Source organism: Lissotriton vulgaris, chromosome 7 (genome assembly GCF_964263255.1).
Source record: "Lissotriton vulgaris chromosome 7, aLisVul1.2, whole genome shotgun sequence".
Lineage (NCBI taxonomy): Eukaryota > Metazoa > Chordata > Amphibia > Caudata > Salamandridae > Lissotriton > Lissotriton vulgaris.
Window position 1 is genome coordinate 1,155,348,549 of NC_141695.1, and position 21,307 is coordinate 1,155,369,855.

The 21,307-nt window shown below is 40.6% G+C and overlaps 1 protein-coding gene across 1 annotated transcript in view; it reads left to right on the top strand.

Moving 5' to 3' along the window:
- The first annotated feature begins 578 nt into the window (after positions 1–578).
- Positions 579–21,307, top strand: part of LOC147703074 (sulfate transporter-like) — a 61,490-nt gene continuing 40,761 nt past the window's right edge. Inside the window, exon 1 of the mRNA XM_086931610.1 lies at positions 579–1,190. Coding sequence (XP_086787736.1) covers positions 579–1,190 — 612 coding nt within the window. The remainder of the gene's footprint in view (positions 1,191–21,307) is intronic.

Consider the following 21,307-nt stretch of genomic DNA (forward strand, 5'->3'; position numbering starts at 1 on the left):
CCGGCTTCTGAGAAGTACTCTGTTAGGCTAACCATCTCATTTCTTTCTATCAGAAAGGAGCAGATCTATCGGATAGCAGATCCTTGAATGACAATCTTTTGTAGGCATCTGATGATGGTGGAGTGTGATACCATCTCCAAGGCTGCCGGGAGGTCCAGAAGGATGAGGTTTTAATACATTTGCACCCCAGCACCATTATCAAGCCTGCTCTCACTGTTGCTGTCACTGTGGCTCTATCTCTGGTCCGCATCCTTAGTGGCTTGCATTGTGATGGTACTGCCTGTCTATCCACTACCTGAAATTTCAGACAGACCTGCATGAACAATGGGCAATTTGAAAAATCTATGGGAAATGTTCAAAATAGACTAGGACTTAAGAAACCTGTGTTTTTCACAATAATAAACATGGCTTCACACTGTTGGATTGTCTCGTGAAGAGGCAATGAACAAATGTCTGGTTGAGGAAGAAATACATTAACACTGCATTAGAAGGTCTTAATGCTTGGAATATTATGGTACAAATGACTTTTTCACTCATGATGCTCTCCTTCCCTTTCTTTATTTAGTTGGCACCACAAGATGACGTTCCAGCAAAAAGAGTTATCTGAGCAGGACGCCGATTTCCCGTCTTTTCATCGCACGTCCTTAGCTTACATGCATGTCCGTCTGGAGGAGCATGAGGAATGCAAGCCCAGCACCAAGGAGTTGATCCTCAAGAAGGCCAAGGAGATCTGCACGTGCAAACCAAAAATGATCACAAAATCTCTCATTCAGCTCCTTCCTGTGCTGGAATGGGTCCCTCGTTATAAGATCAAACAGCAGCTCCTGAATGACATTGTGTCAGGACTCATCGTTGGAATTGTTACCATTCCGCAGTCTATTGCGTATTCCCTCTTGGCCAACGTGGATCCCATTTATGGACTATACACAAACTTCTTTTGCTGCCTTGTTTACATTGCCTTTGGCACATCACGCCATAACTGTGTTGGGACCTATGGGGTGCTCTGCCTGATGATTGGCCAGTCAGTTAGCAAGCAGTTGAAAGTTGCTGGATATGCGACAGATGGAGGAACTGTTGCTGGGGCATTTATAAACGCATCCTTACCAATCAATACCACAGACTTTTGTGACAAAAGCTGTTTTGCCATCAAGGTTGCCACATCCTTGACTTTTCTTGTTGGGGTTTACCAGGTAATTTGCAAGAATTAATTCTGTTTGCATAGTGTAGTCTTTCATACAGAACGAGACGTGAAAATAATGCATGGCACAATAATACTCATCAATTACTGGATTGGTGGTGAACATGAGAGTTTCACAATGACAACCAAAATGGCAAGCACTGGGTGATGCATGTAATGGGTGAGAACCTTCACAATATGATTTTAATACTTGACTAGATGTCATAAAGGAACCAGTATGACAACTGCACACTACATTTCTATTGCAGGTTGGACCCCAATGGAATAAAAGTGCAAGTATACTCACTGCCCTTGCATACACAAGGTTTGCATGCATGATGTATACGTAGAAAAAATAGTGCAATATGCTGAATGAACTGGGGAGGCAAACTGTATCACCCTGGCAAAAGCCCCGGACCTATTTAGGTCTTAGAGTAGGGCAGAAACTTGTTGCTATGACATAAGGTCATAGGACCATTAAATCCTAAAAACCCAAGTACATTGTAATTTTAACTACTCCACCAATAAAAGGGACACCTTGGAGCAGTCAAGGCAATTTTAATCTGTAGCTAAGCCCCCTGGGCTTTTCTCTTATAAAAGCTCCCGGAAAGATGGTTGATGAAGCATGACACTACTAGATTGTGTGGGGATTTTTTAAAGAAAAGGAAGTCTTTCCTTTGCCGCATTTAAAAGTGTGGTACCATTGTGAAGACTAGTCCACCCCTCCACCCGGAGCATATTGCACCCTATATTTAAGGTGGTTGCCACAGTCCATAAAGTGATCAAAGAAATTGGTCCTGTCCCTCAGATGAGTATTAAAATTCATCAATAATTAAGCTTCTGTGGTCTATCGAACTCATAGGGGCACATGCATCATTGTTGGAATTTGCATTTCCTAAATTGCGAAAATTAAGGAATTGCAATTTAGGAATTGCAAAATCCTATGCATCAAGAAATCCTAAAATTTATTAGGATTTCTTAATTTTCGGAATTTGCGATTCCTTAATTGCGAATCGCAATTAAGGAATGGCATTACATTGATTCCTATGGGCCTAAAGGCCCATAGGAATCAATGCCGTTTTGCATTTCTTTTTTTTGGAATTCGCAATTTGTTGATGCATTGCAAGGGTGCAGAGGGGGGTCCAAAGGCCCCCCCCCCTGCACCCCTGAAATGTATTTTAACGTGCATGTTTCACACACACATGTCCTAAGGACATGTGTGTCTGTAACATGACACTTTCCAAAATGCATTTTTGTGCTTTTTTAAAGAATTTCGCAAATTAACACGAGGGTCAACCTCGTGTTAATTAGCACTTCCTATTTCAAAATTCGCATTTTTTTAAATTGATGCATTGCATTTAAGGAATTGCACAAATGTGATTCCTTAAATGCATTTGCATTTTTAGGAAATGCAAATAAAAGCGAATTTTGAACAATTGTTTCATGCATCCCAAAAACGTATTTAGGAAGTGCAAACGGACGAATTTACCGATTCGCACCGTTTGCACTTCCTAAATAGGTTGATGCATGTGCCCCATAGTCCATTGCACCTGCTGCACTCATGAGAGATACCCCCCTAAAAGTCACTGAACACTCATATGCTCTAACCAATATCCCAATGTGAGTATTACCATGCATCAGAATAGGCTGGAACTGGCAGGCCAGGAAATTTGGCAGTTCCCAAAGGGCAATATCTTCTACCCTCTTCTAATTAATTAATGGTATCTCTTTTGCATTCTTTCAGATGAATAGCAAAGAATCTCCTTTTAGAAGCATTGCTTTCTCTTAACATATGAGGGCATATTTACAAGGGCATTGCACACAGAACCCTCACGTTTAATGATGTTCCTAAGTGGTAATGCCATGCTCCAGCTTTGTAAAGAGAAGCTTGTGCTTTCCAGGTAAGGAACATTTCCTTAGTTTCTTTCTGGTTTCTAATTTTAAATATTGTGTTTGGCTGGCAAATTTCCATGTGTGCCAGACGAAAAAATCATTGAGTAGCCAGTTTGTCCTGGGCCCTAGTGCAAGGCACAGAAATGAGAACCCAGACTGCTGTTTCAATTATAGAGCACAGCAATAATCAGGGTACAGTTGGGTCCTCATACCTGCACCTTCGGCACCAATTGAAGCTATAGCCATGAACACACACTATAGAGGACAGACATCACACAAGCCCCATTTCTGTAAAACAAGAAGATCCTCCAAAAGCAGCTGACGTACCACATTTTCAGGCCCGCTAATCTTTCCTGAAGTAAGTTTATTCACATACGTGTGGTTCCATTTTTAACTTTCACAAAGGCAAACTTGTGCAATTCAGGCTAGTCCAACCTCTTTAGTTCGTCGTAGTTTGATTGTCCATAAAAATGTCTGGAATTGGCAGGATTCCTGGGATACAATGTTGCAGAAACTACAAACATACTACATCTCAAATCTTAATGCCACATCATACATACAAAATGGTCTACAGGGCAAAGGACTGTGTGAGCAACCCGGACACTAATACATAGTCACACAGCCACTCTCATGATATATGTTAGAAATAGTACAACTCATTAGTAGTACACAAAGTATAATTTAACTTTTGTAGTACCTTAGTATATATATCTTTAACTCTCATAAATGTTTAGAAAACACTCACAATCATTGGATGATGTCATCAGTGATGTTATTTGAGATGCCATCAGTGATGTCACTGACCATGTCATAAGTGATGTAGTATGTGAAGTCAGAAGCAGTTCATTGTGGGCGTGTATATTATAGTTGGCTTAGGTAACTATAACTGCTGAATTTCCTGGTTTTGTACGGGTGAATTCTGAGCCCTGGTATTTTCTATGGCGTTTTAGAGAGAGTTGATGTCACCTCATATCTATTGATGCCATACTTGCAAGCCTTATAGTTATGGCATTTACGAAAACCCTTGCAGTCTTTTATTCAGTTTTTTGTGATCTGCATCTCAGTGCTATTGCTGAGAAGTTCCTGCCTCATAGTCTTTGCTTTTCTAAAGGTCATTTGGGGCAGATTATGCATTATTTGGCCAATGTCTGGATCACTTTTAACCAAATTCCTAGTTTTGGTCAGAATCTTTCTTATTGCCTTATATTCCATTAAATAGCCTGTGATAATCATAATCTTTTGGCGTGTACCCTTCCCTTGGACTCTCTTGGAAAACAACAAGTCCTCTTGCAATCTGGTGTTAGCTTTTTCTTTGGCTGCCTCGGATAGTCTCTAGTCTATACCCCTCGAAATAAATCTTGAACTATTTCTTTCTGTGCTTGAAACAATTCCTGTTCATTAATACAATTATGTCTTATGTGTATGCTTTTGGCATAAAGAACACTGTTTTTAAGCCTGTGTGGATTGAAACTCTAAACATATAGTATCGTATTGCCTGCTATTGGCTTTTTATATGCTTACGTATTCAACCTTCCATTATTTTGTATAAACAGTCCGATCTAAAAAATTAACTTAATGGGTGCTGACTGAATGGCCAAATTGCAAAATAAACAACTATCATTGATCTTTTTGACAAACTGTTCTGCAGAGCTTGTGGACCCCCTCTGAATTATAAACATATAATTGATGTACCAGATCCACAGGACCCCATTATGAGCCCATTCATCATAAGTGCATTTATTAATGAGCACCTGCTCCACCCACCAGCACACATGCAAATTAGCATAGCTGGGGGTGAATGAGGTCCCCTTAGCCATCCCGCCTGATTTGCCTGCACACTTGTGCGTCAAAAATAAACATGTTTTTATACAGACACCAATGTATCATCTGAGCAGCATTTGTGTATGTTTGAAGAGTGTCAAAGGTATAGGCCCCCTTCCTGCCTTCCCTGTCCTACTCTTTCCTCCCTCTTTTTTCTTCCATTTAGGCTGTTCTTCATCCTGTCTACTTAATAGATATCTGCATATTTTGCAACTTCTATGACATCAATTTAGGTTCAGCATTCTCTTTCTTTCGTTCCTGTGAGGCAACAGTCAGTAACTCTGCCAGTTTCTTTGTCTGCCATCCAATGAAAATAATCCACCAAATGTCTTCTAACATTTATTAACAATTGTGGCACCTACAGCTTCCTGAGCCACCACCATTGGACAGGCAATGCCCGAATATCTTTCAAACGCATCCTTAAGTCTGACTAAATACTTAGCTGGTGCTTCTTCCTTATTTTGTTTACATTTTTAATTCTTAGTCTAATCTCTGTCTTTACTGGATACACTTCCACAACCACATTCAACAATACATCCTTCATTGCATTCAACTCTTCTTCAGTTGGCACTATCACCACTGATTCACACCTGCCCAATTAGTTTGGTACACTTCAAGGTCACTCTGCAATTCCTTTCAAAATTGATTTGGATCTTTCTTTAAATTTGGGAACTGTTTCTCAATACTCATCGGATCAGTGGGTATCCAAGTAACCTGGACCATAATTTACCCCTCTTGCAATGAGGTAGATCTTCAAGGGGAGAAGAACAGGGCGAAAGAATCATGCTGCTCAAATATGAATTTACCTTAAATAAAAGAAAAGACAAGAGGCGTTTGGCAAAACAAGAACAAGTTGGTTTAATTAAACGTAGCTGCCATGAGAGAGCCAACAGAGTTGCGTCTGAAGTCTCTCGCTGTACAAAGTTTCTTCCGACAATATATACATTCATGAGATACAATAACACAATTCTGCATTCTTGGAAAAGTATCTCAGTCATAAATGCCAATTTTGGTAACCTGATTAGGGGGCAGATGGCTATCAACCTTGGGCTGGTAGTTCCAAGGGTGAAGCGAGCTTGCATGGTCGGCTGCCAGCTCTCCTTCCAAGCAGCCAAGTGCTGGAACAGACTCCCTGATAACATCAGGCGTGAAACTAATCATCTGGCCTTCAGGAAGCTACTGAAGACATTCCTGTTTCACTGAGTGTCTCCACCTGTCTTCTGGTCTGACAGCGCTGGGATGCCTCTGGGTAGCCATGCGCTATAGAAAAGAGTATTCATTCATTCAAGAGCTAGTGTCCGCCAGTGTGTATGTGTCCAGTTGTCTATTTTGGGGAGCGTGTGTTGTGTGCATGTTGTGTCCTGATTGGCTGAGTGTTTTTATCTACATTTGACATCTAGCTTTGTGGTATTTTTGGGGTATGTGCACCTCTGGCCAAATTGATTGTAATGGGGCCAATTTCCTCTGACGGGTTTGTGGTGTAACTGTCAATATGTGGAAACGATCAGGGTTTTCCGTGTGTGTGCATTTGTCTTTGGGCTAAGCAAGACCCCACCTGTGACCTGTCACTCGATAACCATGGGTTGGGGTCGCAGGGCCTGTCTAACCATGTATCTGTCTCAGGTTTGATGGGGAGGACCCCTTAAGAGAATCCAACAGCAATGATATGAATTTTCTAGCAATCCTATGAATAATGTGGCAGACATGGATGTAATTTTTACTCATGTCCTCAATATTGTGTGTGCAGTTGTCATAGCATACATTCATATTGTCTTTACTGATTTTGACATTGTTATGTGTATCTAGATCATGGCGTCAATTGACATAGTTTCCATTGGTATCGACATTGTTAAGCATGTATGGATTATGACATACATTGTCATTGTTTCTACCGTTACCGATAATGTTATGCAGGCATAGTTCATGGCATTCATTGACAATGCATGGGCATTGACCTTTTTATGCGGACATATGTTATGGCATATGTTGGCATTGCCTTTATTGGTATTGCAGCTGTCAGGCCTGCACACATCCTGGTATATATCGATATCATATTCTCCCATCCTAACAATCCTCATCTTCAGTGTAACTTGAATGAGAGGAAGTGAAATGCCTTCTGGACTGTCGCTCTGCGCTTTATTTTAGACTGCCTCTGTTAACGGTGGGGCTGTGCTCATGAGAGTCTGAAATGAACCTCGTATGCATCTTTGACTGGACCACAGTATTCAAATTGGCTTCTTCCCTAGTCGTTTGCACCACTCTGTAAGGCACATTAATTCAATCAGTCACATGGCAGCTCTTGCTTGCACGTTACCTGCTTGTGCTTCTGTCACCAGCTGTCCCACAGATGTTACACGAATTCTGGGTGAATCTATTGCTTTACCCCCAGGTCCTTTGGATGGCATTGTGAACATATCCAAAAGATCCTTCTCTCTTTTGTCCTGGGCTTCCTTTGTTTCCTCTTGTGGACATAAATCGGGGTAACTAGATATGGAAGAGGAGGGGCATTTCGAGAAAAAGCCCCAAATCTGTCCCCAAGGTGACTAATTTTATATATTAAAGCTTCTCCTGGGTATTTTCATACCTTGGAATTTGTGCTTATGCTAGTGCGCCCCATCAAGTCATTGTAGGAAGAGTGGCCATTGCTCAGCATCTAGCTTATTCTTTGGATCCTTTAGTTTTTTTTAAAAATAATTTGCTAAATTTGCTATGTCAAGGGTACCATGTTCTGGAAAAGACTTCTTCCTTTCCTGATTGTGGAGTCTCACTGACTCTAAAGTAATTATATGTGACTTTACTGTTGTATTGTTGGAACATGGACCAGACGTCCCTTTTGGCGGTGGCTCACTACGTTTAGATTTTCCTGCCACCATCACTGCTCTTTATCATTCATTCACACACTTTAACAAAGATAGGGGTCTGCAGGCCTTTTGCCAAATTATTTTCCCACAGGCAAATGCACAATCTGTTAAAAGAAAACATAAAATCGGGCCAGATGTACAAACATTAGGAATACCGATTTCCTCATTGTTCCTAATGCATGATATTCATTGGGTTTCATTTAGGGATTACTTGTGGGCCACAAATAGACCTACTGCATGAATATTTATGAAATAGGTCACAGTTTTTGACCTATTAGGAATTACAGTCATCAAAGGGATGGCAGTCTGTGATTGCTTTTTGTTAAGGTAATCTTTCAAAAAAATATTTTTTATTTGCAGCCTGTTTTGCTTAAAGGAAAAGCAATTTGAGTTTAAAAAAGAAAAAAATGAAAGCTTGAAGTTTAATTTATTAACCCCTTCGCTGCTCATGACCAGCTCAGCTCGTCATGAGGCACGGTTGAGCTGTGCTTATGACGAGCTGAGCTCGTCATGAATAAAGGGAACTCTGTGAATCCAGCACAGGGGGGGAAACCGCTAGCAGCCAAGGTGTTAAAGAGTAGGCAGTGGTCCATGATACCTGCCCTTAAAAAATATGTTTATTTACATTCTAAAAGGGTTACAACCAGTTTTCAACTGGTGGTAAAGTATTACTGTTTTGTGATCGAAATTTGGTCGCAAAACAGTAACACGTATCATACCGATTCGGTATTTGGAAGGGACACTCCAAACACAGCCCTTCCAAATTCCGAATGGCAAATACAAAATGCATTTTATACATTTGGAAAAGCATTTTTACGGTCGCAAACGTCCAGATTCTGCTAATTGGGCTATGTGTGTGCACGTCTGGCCCATCATCTGCTAAAACAAAACCCAACAGTCTAACGTGTGTCAATAGTACATAGCATTTCAAATAATTAAAAATCAATTGTCATTTCAACCTACCAGAGATCTCACTCAAAATTAGTAACTTGGAGCATGACACAAAAACGTTGAAAAATTCCAGCAGCTTATATGCACTTTTGCTCAACGTAAGTCTATTCAACAAAAATACATGAGTCATATTTGTTACTCTGAGACTTATCTAGTGTAGCATTTAGCTGGGCATTCACATCAAGACGATTCAAAATGTAATTTAGAATGTGATAATTTCAGGAATACCCTTCTGACTTAATTGCTTTACCTGAAATCATGCTTTGAGTTCTTGTCTAGCCAGTTGGTACAGTGAGGAATTTCGCACAGCAAACCTCTGTTAGCAACTGGAAAGAAAATGGAGAACGAACCACCTGGAAGGCGACAAAAAGTCTTAAAAGACATCCCTGAGATGCTACCACCAACAAGTCAATGAAACAAAGAAGAATGCCCTAGAGCAGTGGTTCCCAAACTTTAGACCCTCTGCTCCCTTGACCCATTGGCCATTGCCCTTGGTTCCCCACTTTTACTTTTTTTGGAGGCTGGGGAGGATGTAAGCCCAGCCTCAGGAGTACTTGCATTTTTCTCCCTGAAAATAATTGGGATGACGCTAATGAAGGTATTATAATCATATACGCAGGGTGTACAATAATATTAAGGCGGCACCTCTAATAAAATATTCCTAGTTACACTTCTTTGCCCGTGTCTTTTTCTAGAGTACCCTCTCAAACTTTTTACAGTGGCAGATAGCACCCCTATGCATGTAGGCCCCATTGCCAAAGTGTTTCTGTGCTTTAAGAATATTTGCAAGCAGTTCTATTTCCACCCATGTCATACGTGCCAACACACCTGTCTCAGCAGGGTGACTTGTGATATTTTAAAACACATACAGCTTTGTTTTTGCTGTGTCCTCCCAGAAATTGCCTCCAAATCAATGCAAGCCAAATAAATTCCAGACTTTTTAAAACAAATTCCCTCTTTCTTGCTTCCAAATGTTGGCATTATTCCATATATGCTGTTTTAGTTCCTCATGCTCAAGGAGAGTGCAGGCCTGTCCGGAAATGTGTGTGCACTGAAAGAAATATGTACTGGAAGTATCTATGGTTATAGTACAAGTGTCAATACTTAGTAATACTTAATGTGTGTAATAGACAGGACAACCATACTTTCCTGATAACTTGCACTGGTGTAAAATGCATTTGGAAAAAAACTAACCTATTAACGAGTCTAACAAAATAAATCAGACATCTTCTGCTTACTTTGGGAGTGTTGGAATGTTGGGATCCAGCAAAATATGGAGGTCATCTCTCTCGAAATGCCAGACAATTAAGCACTACGTTTACAGCTTTAGGCATGTCACTTACAAATCATCTACATCATGTGTTTAAGTCTAATTAGTTTAACTGGAGCCAACAGACCCATCAACATTAAGTGCTTGGTGTGTGGCTCCCCTGGCTAGGTTTGGCGGCTCCCCAAGGAGCCACGGTGCACAGTTTGGGAACCAATGCCCTAGAGGAGCAAAAAGGCAACAGTGGAAAAAAATCTTCACAATCATCAAATACACCACCTCTCCAAGCGCCACCACCAACTGCATCATCCCTTCACTGGAATTATGTGACAATCTCTATACACAACAAACTTAATCATCAATCAAACCCCTATACCAGTCTCCCATCAAACACCCATGACAAAACCCTGACGGGATGGAAAACACTCACCACAGAAGAAACAACAAGTATCATGAGAAGCATCCATTATGGGACACCTACTGACCCCTCCTCCACCCTATTTACAGCATGAGAGTTGTTCCCATCAGCATAGTCCCCACCTGTATTATGAATACTTACACACTTCTGAGAAATTCCCGGATGCATTTAAACATGCAATGATCAACTCTCTGCTCAAGAAACTCTAAACAGACACCATGCAATCAGATAACTTTTGCTCCACCTCTCTTCTAGGCAACCTGGCCAAAGTAATGGAAAAAGCATAAATACACAACTATCCTACCACCTCAACACACACTAGCTCTGGACAAATCCCAATCAGGTTTCCAGCCAAACCGCAGCACTGAGACTGCCCTCATTGCAGCAACTGACAACATCAGGATGATCCTAGACCATGGAGACACTGCAGCCCTCATACTACGTGTTCTCTCCATCGCCTTTGACACAGTTTCCCACACCACCTTAATCAGAAGACTACATGACACAAGCATTAAAGGAACCACCGTCAACTGGATCTGTTCCTTCTTCACAAAAAGGACACAAAGAATCAACCTACCACACTCCACATCAGAGGCCAAGAAACTCATCAGTGGGGTTTCCTAAGGTTCATCCCTCTGCCCAGCGCTATTTAATATTTACCTGACCCCACTGGAGGAGCTCATCGGAACTTATAATATCAACATAGTCTCCTACGCAGACGACCCCCAGCTGATCTCCCTATCGGACAAAGAACCCCATCATGAAAAACAACTCTGCCACATCCATGACCATCGTAATCTCAAGGAAGAAAACAAACTGCTTGAAACAACGTAGACAAACCTGAAGTAATGATCTTTGGAAAGAAAATATCCCCCTTGGACTGCACCTGGTGGCCTACTAACTTGGTACCTCCCATCCACATGCACCATAAAGCAAGAAATCTGGGACTCATTTTCGATGACAAGCTCACCATAACAGCCAAGGTAAACACAGTGAGCTCCACCTGCTTCCACATCCTCAAGATGCTACGAAGGATATTCAAACAGCCTCCAGAAAACACCATAAAAACAGTATCAGACCTTGATCACCAGCAGACTGGACTATGGCAATGCACTGTACATAGGAAACAAAACAATGCGACTGAACCAGCTCTAGTCCATTCAAAACAATGAAGCAAGCCTCATACTCAACCTCCATGACCGTATCTACATCAACCCACACCTCAGGGAAATACACAGAGCCCCAATCCACAACTACACCCAATTCAAATTGCTCACACACATAGTAAATTTTAAAAAAAATCAGTCATACACTTCTACGCATCTCCCAGAGAGAGACCTCAGCTTAGCTGGACTATCACTAACAAGCATACCCCCGGTCGCATAGCAGGATGTGGGGGAGGGGCTCAGTAAGCTCCAGGTGGCACAAGTTTTGGGGGCCGTGGCTGCAGGAATCACCAGCACCGCCCCCCCCCCCTTCTTATATTTAGCCCACGAGGGTGGCAAACGTAGGCCACGTAGGCATGAGCGGCCTAAGGCCTAGCTTTGCCTTCTATCATCTCTCTCCTAAAAAACAACCTCCCTCTTCCCATCAGAGCCTCCTCTTCTCTTACTGATTTCTACAAGAACCCGAAAACTTGGCTCTTCGACTAACCTCTCCAGGCTTCAGCCACTTGGCCTACTGCTAAAGCCTTGGATACCTTTACTGGAGGTAAGCGTGCTATGCAAATAACTATAACATAACAACATAACATAGTTGCCAATAATTCGAAGTGACGTTATGCTTCTACTGAAATGTGCAAACCTATCAGAGAGCAAGATGCACTCTGGGTCTATTGGAGTTCGAAAACCCAGCATGTTTATTAAGACTAAAATTTCTTTAAAGCAATACCCAAACAATATCCAAATATGGTTACATAACATGGAAGTGCATGATTCGACATACACACAAGAAGAATTGATATCGGAGTACATAATTATGTTTTTTACGCATAGGACGTGTATTTATTAAATTGTTCCGTTATTACATTATCATCCTGTGCGTGCAAACTTGTCTTTCACCTTGCTGAACCTAAGCTACTCTATTTCGAACAGACACAGTGTGGAGCTGAGGCTCGAGAATAATGCCATGTTCAGTTCCTATTATTCCCATCAAGGGTGTCAGAGAGAACAGTCATATGCGGTTATGTGCTGACATACCATATTTTGATTACAGGCTACAGAACTGAATATGTCGTTAAAGAGACGGCGGCTTCCTTTTGAGTCAAAACATGAGGGCTGACCCACGGGTGGCTTTGCCATATGTAAACAAAGCACTCTTGCATACATTACAATAAGTAGAATGAAGAGCAAGTCAGCAGCTGGGGTGTCTACTATTTGGGATCCGAAACTCCCAGATGTGTAGTTTGACGACTAGTTGGGAAACCTTGGGGCATACGTATTTGTGGGACATTTATCTTGCCCAATACTAACCACACACTATCCCCAAGGTGCCAACTTGTCTCGTTTGCAGGAAGAAGAAGTTTTTAATATTTCTTTAGGGTCTTATGGCCACATGCATCAAAGTCCATTTTTGCGGTTCCTAATTTGCGATTTTTACCGAATCGCAAATAAGGAATCGCAAAACAGGATGCATGATTAAAAATGAATAAAATTTGCGATTCAGTAAAAATCGCAATTTTTACCGAATCGCAAATATTATGCGAATTCCAATTTGCGATTTTGCAAGTCCCATTGATTCCTATGGGCCAAAAGGCCCATAGGAATCAATGGGAATTGCGAATTTGCAAATAGGAATTCGCAAAATGTTGATGCATTCCATGAGTGCAGGGGGGGGGTCCTTTGGACCACCCCCTGCACCCCTGAAATTAATTTTGAAGTGCATGTTTCAAACACACATGTCCTATGGACATGTGTGTCTGTAACATGACAGTGTGTTAAAATGCAAATTAGAGCATTTTAACACTTTTTCGCAAATTACCATGAGGTTCAACCTCGTGGTAATTTGCACCCCAGATTTGCGAATTCGCAATTTTAAAATTATTCATGCATTGCTTTTAAGGAATCGCAATTTTGCGATTCCTTAAAAGCAATCGCATTTTTGGAATTCGCTAAAAATAGCGATTTCACCAAAAATGCTTGATGCATCCCAGAAACCTATTTAGGAATCGCAATTGGCCGATTTTACCGAATCGCACCGTTTGCGATTCCTAAATAGCTTGATGCATGTGGGCCTTAGCTTCTAGGATGTCCAACTAATGAATAAACAACCCATGGTATCCTCCAAAGAACCTTCTGTGTAACAAATCACTAACAACGACATAAATACCTGAATGAAGCACCCACAATGGTATCAAAGAATGCAAAACCTGCTTTGAGGAGGGTCTTTCAAGCCTTGGCCAACCTTGTGTTAAAACCCTGCTGCAATTCCAAGCTGCAGGTAAATGAAACAGAATTTCCTCATCAGGAAGTGATTAAGGCACAACTGGATTTGTAATAACAATAATCTTGTATGTGCCCAGACATGGGTCCCTTGCTCACTTTGCCGCTGGATTCAAGCTAGCCTGGCTAATGAGGGCCGGTCCCAGAATGCTTGTTTCCAGTGCAGGGAAGACATGGCTTGGCAGTTTGGGCTTGACTGTTCCCATGAGGCACAGGGTCAAGACTGATTTGCATATAGCTGTGTCTAAACTGGGGTGGCTAAGTGAGCTAAAGAACAATGATGAATTTAACATAGATCTGTGACTGGGGATGAGTGTCTGAAAAGTTTCAGCACTCCATCCATCATCTCCTTCTGTTTACTTTGTTCGCCCTAAGGTGGCAGGGTATGCCTAGAGGTGAGTCCCTTGCTCACTTTGCCACTGGATTCAAGCTAGTCTGGCTGATGAGGGCTGTTAGCCCAAAACCGGTCCCAGGATGCTTGTTTCTGGTCCAGGGAAGGCTTGGCAGTTCCGGCTGAACTGTTTCAATGAGGCACAGGGTCAAGACTGATTTACATATAGCTGTGTCTGAACTGGGGTGGCGAAGTGACCTAAAGAACAATGATGGATGCAACCCAGATCTGTGACTGGGGTGAGTGTCTGAAAAGTTTCAGTGTTCCGTCCATAAACCATTTCTTCGATATATGTTTGTTCCTGCCAAAGTGAAATTTCAGAAGAACTTGAGAACAATTAAAATGAGATTTGAAAATTATGATTGAAACTTTCAGTGATGTCGAACAGGCCTAAAAATATGCTTTGGTAATATGCCAAATTATATCATTATTTTTCTTAAATGTTTCAGTAAGATTGATGGTCTAAATAATATATCAAATACTGTGTTTCATTTATCAATTGTTTCATATACATCTTAATTGGTTTTGCAATCGAAGTAACACATTTAGCATTACATAAGCTTGTGTCACAGGAATCAGTGGTCATTTGTTAAGTATCAATTTACATCGGTGTCACTCAGAGTATTCCCAGCATTCATGCGCCTAGAGTTAACATATGTACTTGTGTCCCCATGACACAATAACACTTATTCAACATATAATCTGTCAAACAATAGGTCTGCATCAAATGAAAGACAACAAACAACAAACATAACTTGTAACTAAAGGTTGCTCAATGTATTTCCCCGTAGCTGGGTGTGCTGCAGGCAGGAGCAGTGTCTTCAGGCCTGTCTTTCATGCCATGTCAGTTAGGAAGAGGCTAGTGACCAGTTAAGGGAGGGAAAAACCAGGACTATCAGTATGCGGTCCATCTTCTTACAAATGAGTTTAAACCTTCTTATCAAAGAATTTAGGGCCTCATTTCTGAGGTTTTGGCGCAAGGCAGCAGCGCAATGAATCTGTCTGCACTGCCATGCGTCAAAACAAAAGGGCAGGAATGTGCCGTATCTATGTGATACAGCACATTCCTGCCCTTTTCACCTGTGCTGGTGCACAATGGGCAGCTATGCAGCAATGCAGGCACCCTTTCGCCATGGTGCAAGGGTTTCTGAGTTGCAGGGCTGATTGATTTTGTGCAGGAAGGGACACTTTCCTGCTAAAACTCGATCAATTCAGGCGAATTCAAGGAAAACACGAAGAGAAATGTTGTGCCACCCTAAAGACACCCCTGTGGTGGCATTAGATTCGGACGCATTCCCAATTTTACAGTTTCTCGTAAATCTGGGAATGCTTCAGACTCCATGGGTGTTTCGTGGGAACACCCACAGCAACACCCATGGAACGCTCCTTTCATGCAGTGTTTTGCATGGTTCTGCCTGAAAGGTGCACATATTTACAAGGCCATGAAAAGCCACCTAAAGGGTCTTTACGTGACCTTGTAAAGATGCTGCGGCACATTGCTCTACCAGAACAACAGAAAAGTGATGTTCCGGCAGCGCAAAAGTGCCGCAAGGGGCCTCATAAATGAGGACCTTAGGCATTGATTCATGAAAGTAAAATTTGCTCGCAAAGGGGCAGATTCTCAGAATCTGCCCCTTTGCGACCGGTATTTTTGCATTTGGGATGCATCATCCCAAATGCAAAAATCGAAAATTAAGAATTCACTAAATTGCGATTACTTGCATTTAAGGAATCAAAAATTGAGATTCCTTAAATGCAATGCATCAAAGTTAAAAAATTAGCGATTTCGCTAATAGGAGTAGCAAATTACCATGATGTTCAACTTCATGGTAATTTGCAAAAACTTTGAAAGATGCACTTTGTGCATTTTTCAAAGTTTCATGTTGCGCACACACATGCCCTAAGGGCATGTGTGTGTGCAACATATGTGCACAGATCAATTTCAGGGGTGCAACAGGGTGTCCTTTGGACTCCCTGCACCCTTGAAATTGCATTCTCAATTTGCAATTCGCCAATTGCGATTCGCAAATTGAGAATGTCTTCCCATTTAATCCTATGGGCCTCTAGCCCCATAGGAATGAATAGGGAGGTATTCCTTAATTGCGAGTCGCAATTTGCGAGTTGCAATTAAGGAATTTTAAGAAATCGCTATTTTTTGAGCGAGTTCTTCTTGCATAGGACTTTGCTATTCCTTATTAGCGATTCCTTATTTTTCGCTACTAAGGAATCACAAAATGGATGCTTGATGCATCTGGGGGTAAGTGTCATCCACGTCACCATGAAGATGAAAGTTTTTCTAGGTTTAGTTAGAGGAAAAAACTCCTCTGCTCCTTTTAAATGTCTATGGTCAAAACATTTTGTATTTTTTATTAGAACTATGTATATTTGATGTATTTCTACCTATTATTTTTGAGTCTATTATTTACGATTTGTATCAAATACTATGTACACTATACTATATATTGAAGTATTCATAATATAAATATTATACACACACACGTGCAGAGTGTGCCCTCTGCATGCACCGCTAAATACCTCATCATTTGCATTACTTATAACATGTTCTGTGACATCATAGAAAACATCACTCGAGCCCTCCCCATACACAGTTTTGACATAAATGATGTAATTTCAAATGTTGCTGTAATATTATCAATGATGTCAAACAACATGTCATAAGCGTGGTAATATATATGGTAATTTGCTGTGCATGGCATGGGAGGAGTTATACTTCAATGAGGGCACACGTTATAGTTACTTGAGATGACTATAACTGTTTTACTTCAGTGATTTGGTTAGTTTAAAACTGTATGTTTTAACTGACATTTTCAGCTAAATATAATGTCTCTTTCACTTTTTTTTCAATGAATTACTAGTTTTAAAAGAAAAATTAAAATATGTGGCTGAAAATTTTTCTTCAGGTTCTTACCACCCAATTATAACATGTGGTTTAGCTTCCAGATCTGCGTATCCATTGCAGAACCACGATGGAAATGTATCATTTACATGCAACCTTCAAATTACTATAAGTCTTGCTCCTCAGTGTACAGCGTTGTCACCTCACTTGCAACATTACACTAATTTGAGGAGTGGATTATAGTAAAGTGGAGCAGCGTGTTGGACAGTGGAGTGCATGTCTTGCAGTAGAGTTGAGTGTTGTACAGTGGACTGGAGTAACATGGAGTGGAGTATGGTGTAGTGTTGTGTCGTCAAGTAAAGTGTGGTAGAGTGGCAGATAGTGGAAAAAAGTGTTATAAAGTATAGTGGAATAGAATGCAGTTCAGTGAAGTAGAGTGTCATGCAGTTGAGTGTTGTCGAGTGGACTGTCGTACAATAGAGTGGTGGAGAGGCTTGCACAGTTTAGTTTTGTATAGTCGAGTGTCACAAATTGTGAGAGCAAAGTGTAGGCAGAGAACCAAGTTATAGTTATTGTAGTCTCGACTGAGGTGACAACACTGTGTATGGAGATGAGCGACCTATAGTCATTTGTACTTGGTGCACAATTTATAAATTTAAGTTATAACTATAACTTTAGAATTTCTATTGTTTGTGTAGTTTAAGTTGGGATTGTATAGAAAGAATAAGTAATGTTTTTCTAACTACAGCCTATCCTTAATGTTGGAAAGTGGGTTTATTAGTAGTGGTAAATATGCATCTCCCCTTTGTAGCTTTGCTGCGAGCAGGCAGGCTCAAATTCAAAGACAGGTAGATAAAGAATTTAAAAACACCAATTTAGTAAATAATTAAGACACATCACACAATAAAAATCCAATATCAATGTATGAAAATAAAATATGTATTTTATCTTTAAAATGATGCCATATCCAATGTAGGAACCGGAGATATGATTTTTTAAAGATTTAGCACAATATAGCACATAGAAACCTATAGCGCCTATTGGGACATATGGGCGAGCTAGACCGGGACAAAGTCAAAGTTTCATGCCGACCGCAATGAACCCTTTACGGCTAACCCTAGGGGTAGGTCTCAGTCAAAGTTTTTAACTTATCACTTACAACTTTTCTGGAACTTTTCTTCCTGGGGTCCCTCGAAGCTCTCAACCAGTCCGTATTCTGTGAGGGTTCGCAGCCTTGCCATGTGACTGATAAAGCGCGCAGGTCACCCGACTAGTCTTTCATCAACATTCGCCTGGGCCCATATTCAATAAAAAACAAAGTCACAAATTATGCAGGTAACCTTCGCTCTACTACCAGTGTATTTTAGACATTTAGGACTTTTTGACCTATCTATACCTTGACTTACCAATCCACGTCACTGGTACCTAAAGTCCTAAAGGATCAAGGGTGTTAGCATAATAGGAATAATAACATTTGCACTCATATAATAACCACAAACTCGGGAAGTTTTAAAATCTTTATCTAAGATTCTTAAATAGTCATGATCCACAGCTTAAACACAAATAGACTCTCAATTATGAAGATCAGAATCAAAATGTAACTATGCAAAAGATGTATTAAACTGATTTCGATCCTTTAGCAATAGGGAAGGTAAAGAAAGGGAACATAAAATATGATCAAAATGTCTAAGCATTTATCATAAGGGAGGGGAAAAAGGGAACATGTCAAACTTTAGCAATGGAAAGGGTAAAGAAAAAGGAACATAATATGCAAGCACAATTATCAAATATGTAACATTTAGGGAGGGGAAAGAAGGAAACAACTCAATGACGAACCCACATGAATTTATATTTACCTAGGAATGGTGTGAAGAACTAACCCTGGTCACAGGTCAGTTTGAAAGACAGAACCCTGCAAGTTGCAGTCGCCAGTAGGCTTGCAGGTGCAGAATCAGAATCAGGACTGGATAACCAGATTTGGATCAGGACAGGACCACCAAAGGTTAAGACTGGCACCCGCAGTTAAGTTGCAACGCCTGCGCTACTCCCTCTCTGCAGGTTACAGTCAGAACCCCGATTGGGTTATCGAATTCACCGACAAAGTGCTTCGCCAGCACCTCAGCTTCCCGGACCCCGATTGGGTCAGCAAATCTTCTGACAGAGTGCTTCGCAGCACCTCTGCTCTCGATCACCTATTGAGTGCGTTGGGTCAGTAACAGGTCAGCTATTCTGACAAGTCGGACAAATTAACTAACTAAGCCTACCCTAGTTATACTATTTTCCAGGTCAGAGTACCACCCTCCAATGTTGCAAGTGTAAGGATTCCCAATTTTTGATTGGACAAAGAATGAGGAGAGGTTATCACATCACACCAAATTTTGATACCTCAATGTTGAATATTAATTTTAACATTCCCGCCCATCAATTTATTTTCACATGACGTCTTTATTCCACCCAACAATGGAGAATTTAACATTGAATACATTTTAATATAACAGGTACAGTTTAGCTTCCTCTAGCAGGGTTAAGGGTCAGCTTCTCAGGCGCATCTTGGCTGTGACTGTCTTTGGCTTGGTTTCAATGACAAATGACTTCAGCTTCTCTCTGGAGCTTGTCATGCGCAGAAGGACTTTCAAAATGGAGTAATAACGTCTCCCAGGCCCAAATTTATCGTTTCATAAAAGAAAGGAAAGAAACAGTTTTAGAACACAGAATAAATGAATACACTGTATACCATGTATCTCTACTCTATACCCATTATTTTATTTTTAACTATAGCTTTAGTATTAGGCAGAACGAACAGCTTGGCAAAAGCAGCAGTGCAAGCTTCATGCATGCTGTAACACAGAGAAGCCATATTATTACTGGTGCGCAGAAGCGAAAGATTCCCTCCAAAGCAAAGAGTACGTCATGTCACGTGAGTATGACAGACGCATGAGCAATAGAAAATCGCGCGTAGCAGCAGCCATTTTAGATGCAAGCATATTATGGTTAGTAAAACACCTAAGCAAGCTTCTCTTGGACAACCAATGTTTATGTAAAATTTGATTTTTAGTAAAACAAACATGTTGATTAGTGCTTTTAACGTTATTCGAGGTTCATGAATACAAGCAAGTCGCTTCATGTGCGAATCCTTGCTCCATCAATCCCCTCTTTGATGATATTTTATATCATCACCAATTAATGAAACAGATGCCAACTTTTCACAATTCACCCAACTCAAATTCTTCAAACTTTCTATTTTGCTTCTTTTCATTATTATTGTGAAAATTTTTCATTTTCTTGAATATTTTCCCATTTATTTCTTCTAATTCAAGTTCATCAATATTTCTCTTTTCTCCTCGCCTATTTACGGAGTATTTCTTTTTATGCTTTTGACATTTGCAACAGATTATTATTCCTAAAATTAGTAAGCCTATTCCCACCATTGGCATCAGTATTCTACCTACAAAATTTTTACCTACGTTAGAAATCCAGCTACCTATTGAGGAGAGACCATCAGTCAGTCTCTTCCGTGCACTATCAAACTCCAGTGGTTTGAGCTCTTTTTCCAAATGTGTAATATTTCTTACATACCCTTTAATTTCAACACTCTTGTCAGGTATGTAAGTGCAACAATGTTGCGCTTTCAACATTCTACAGACTCTGCCCTCTTTTGCCAATAATGTTTCAAGAGCAAGTCGATTTTGTAAAACCATTGATCTGATCGCAACCAATTCGGTATTGACCATCAAGAACCCTCCAGCAGTGTCAGTTGATAACCAATCCACTACTGTTGACAATTTGCAGATTCTGTGTGTATTTAGAGCCACTCCCACTGTAGATATCACCTACTATTTCACAAAAACTAGCTCTTTTACTACATACTAATTCATTAGTTTCTTCATTGTTTCCAGTGATTTTGTCAACATGATATATTTTAGGGAAAACTATTCTGAAATAACAACTCCCATACCAGTGATCTGACAATTTGTAATAAGCCTTGTTTCCACATATATAATAAATTCCAGGAAACACAGGTTCAGTTCCATCTTTGAAACCCCAACCCCCAATTACCTTGAAGTTGTGTTCACATTCACTGGAACCAATGAATATATTGTTATAATAACTAGTTCTTGTTTTAGTCCCTGTGAAAACAAAGTTTCCCTTTCTTTTCAAAATCCAGTAACATAGCAGCATGAGTCTTGCCATTCAGGGTAGACCCTATATTTTCAGCCCATTTCGGAATGTT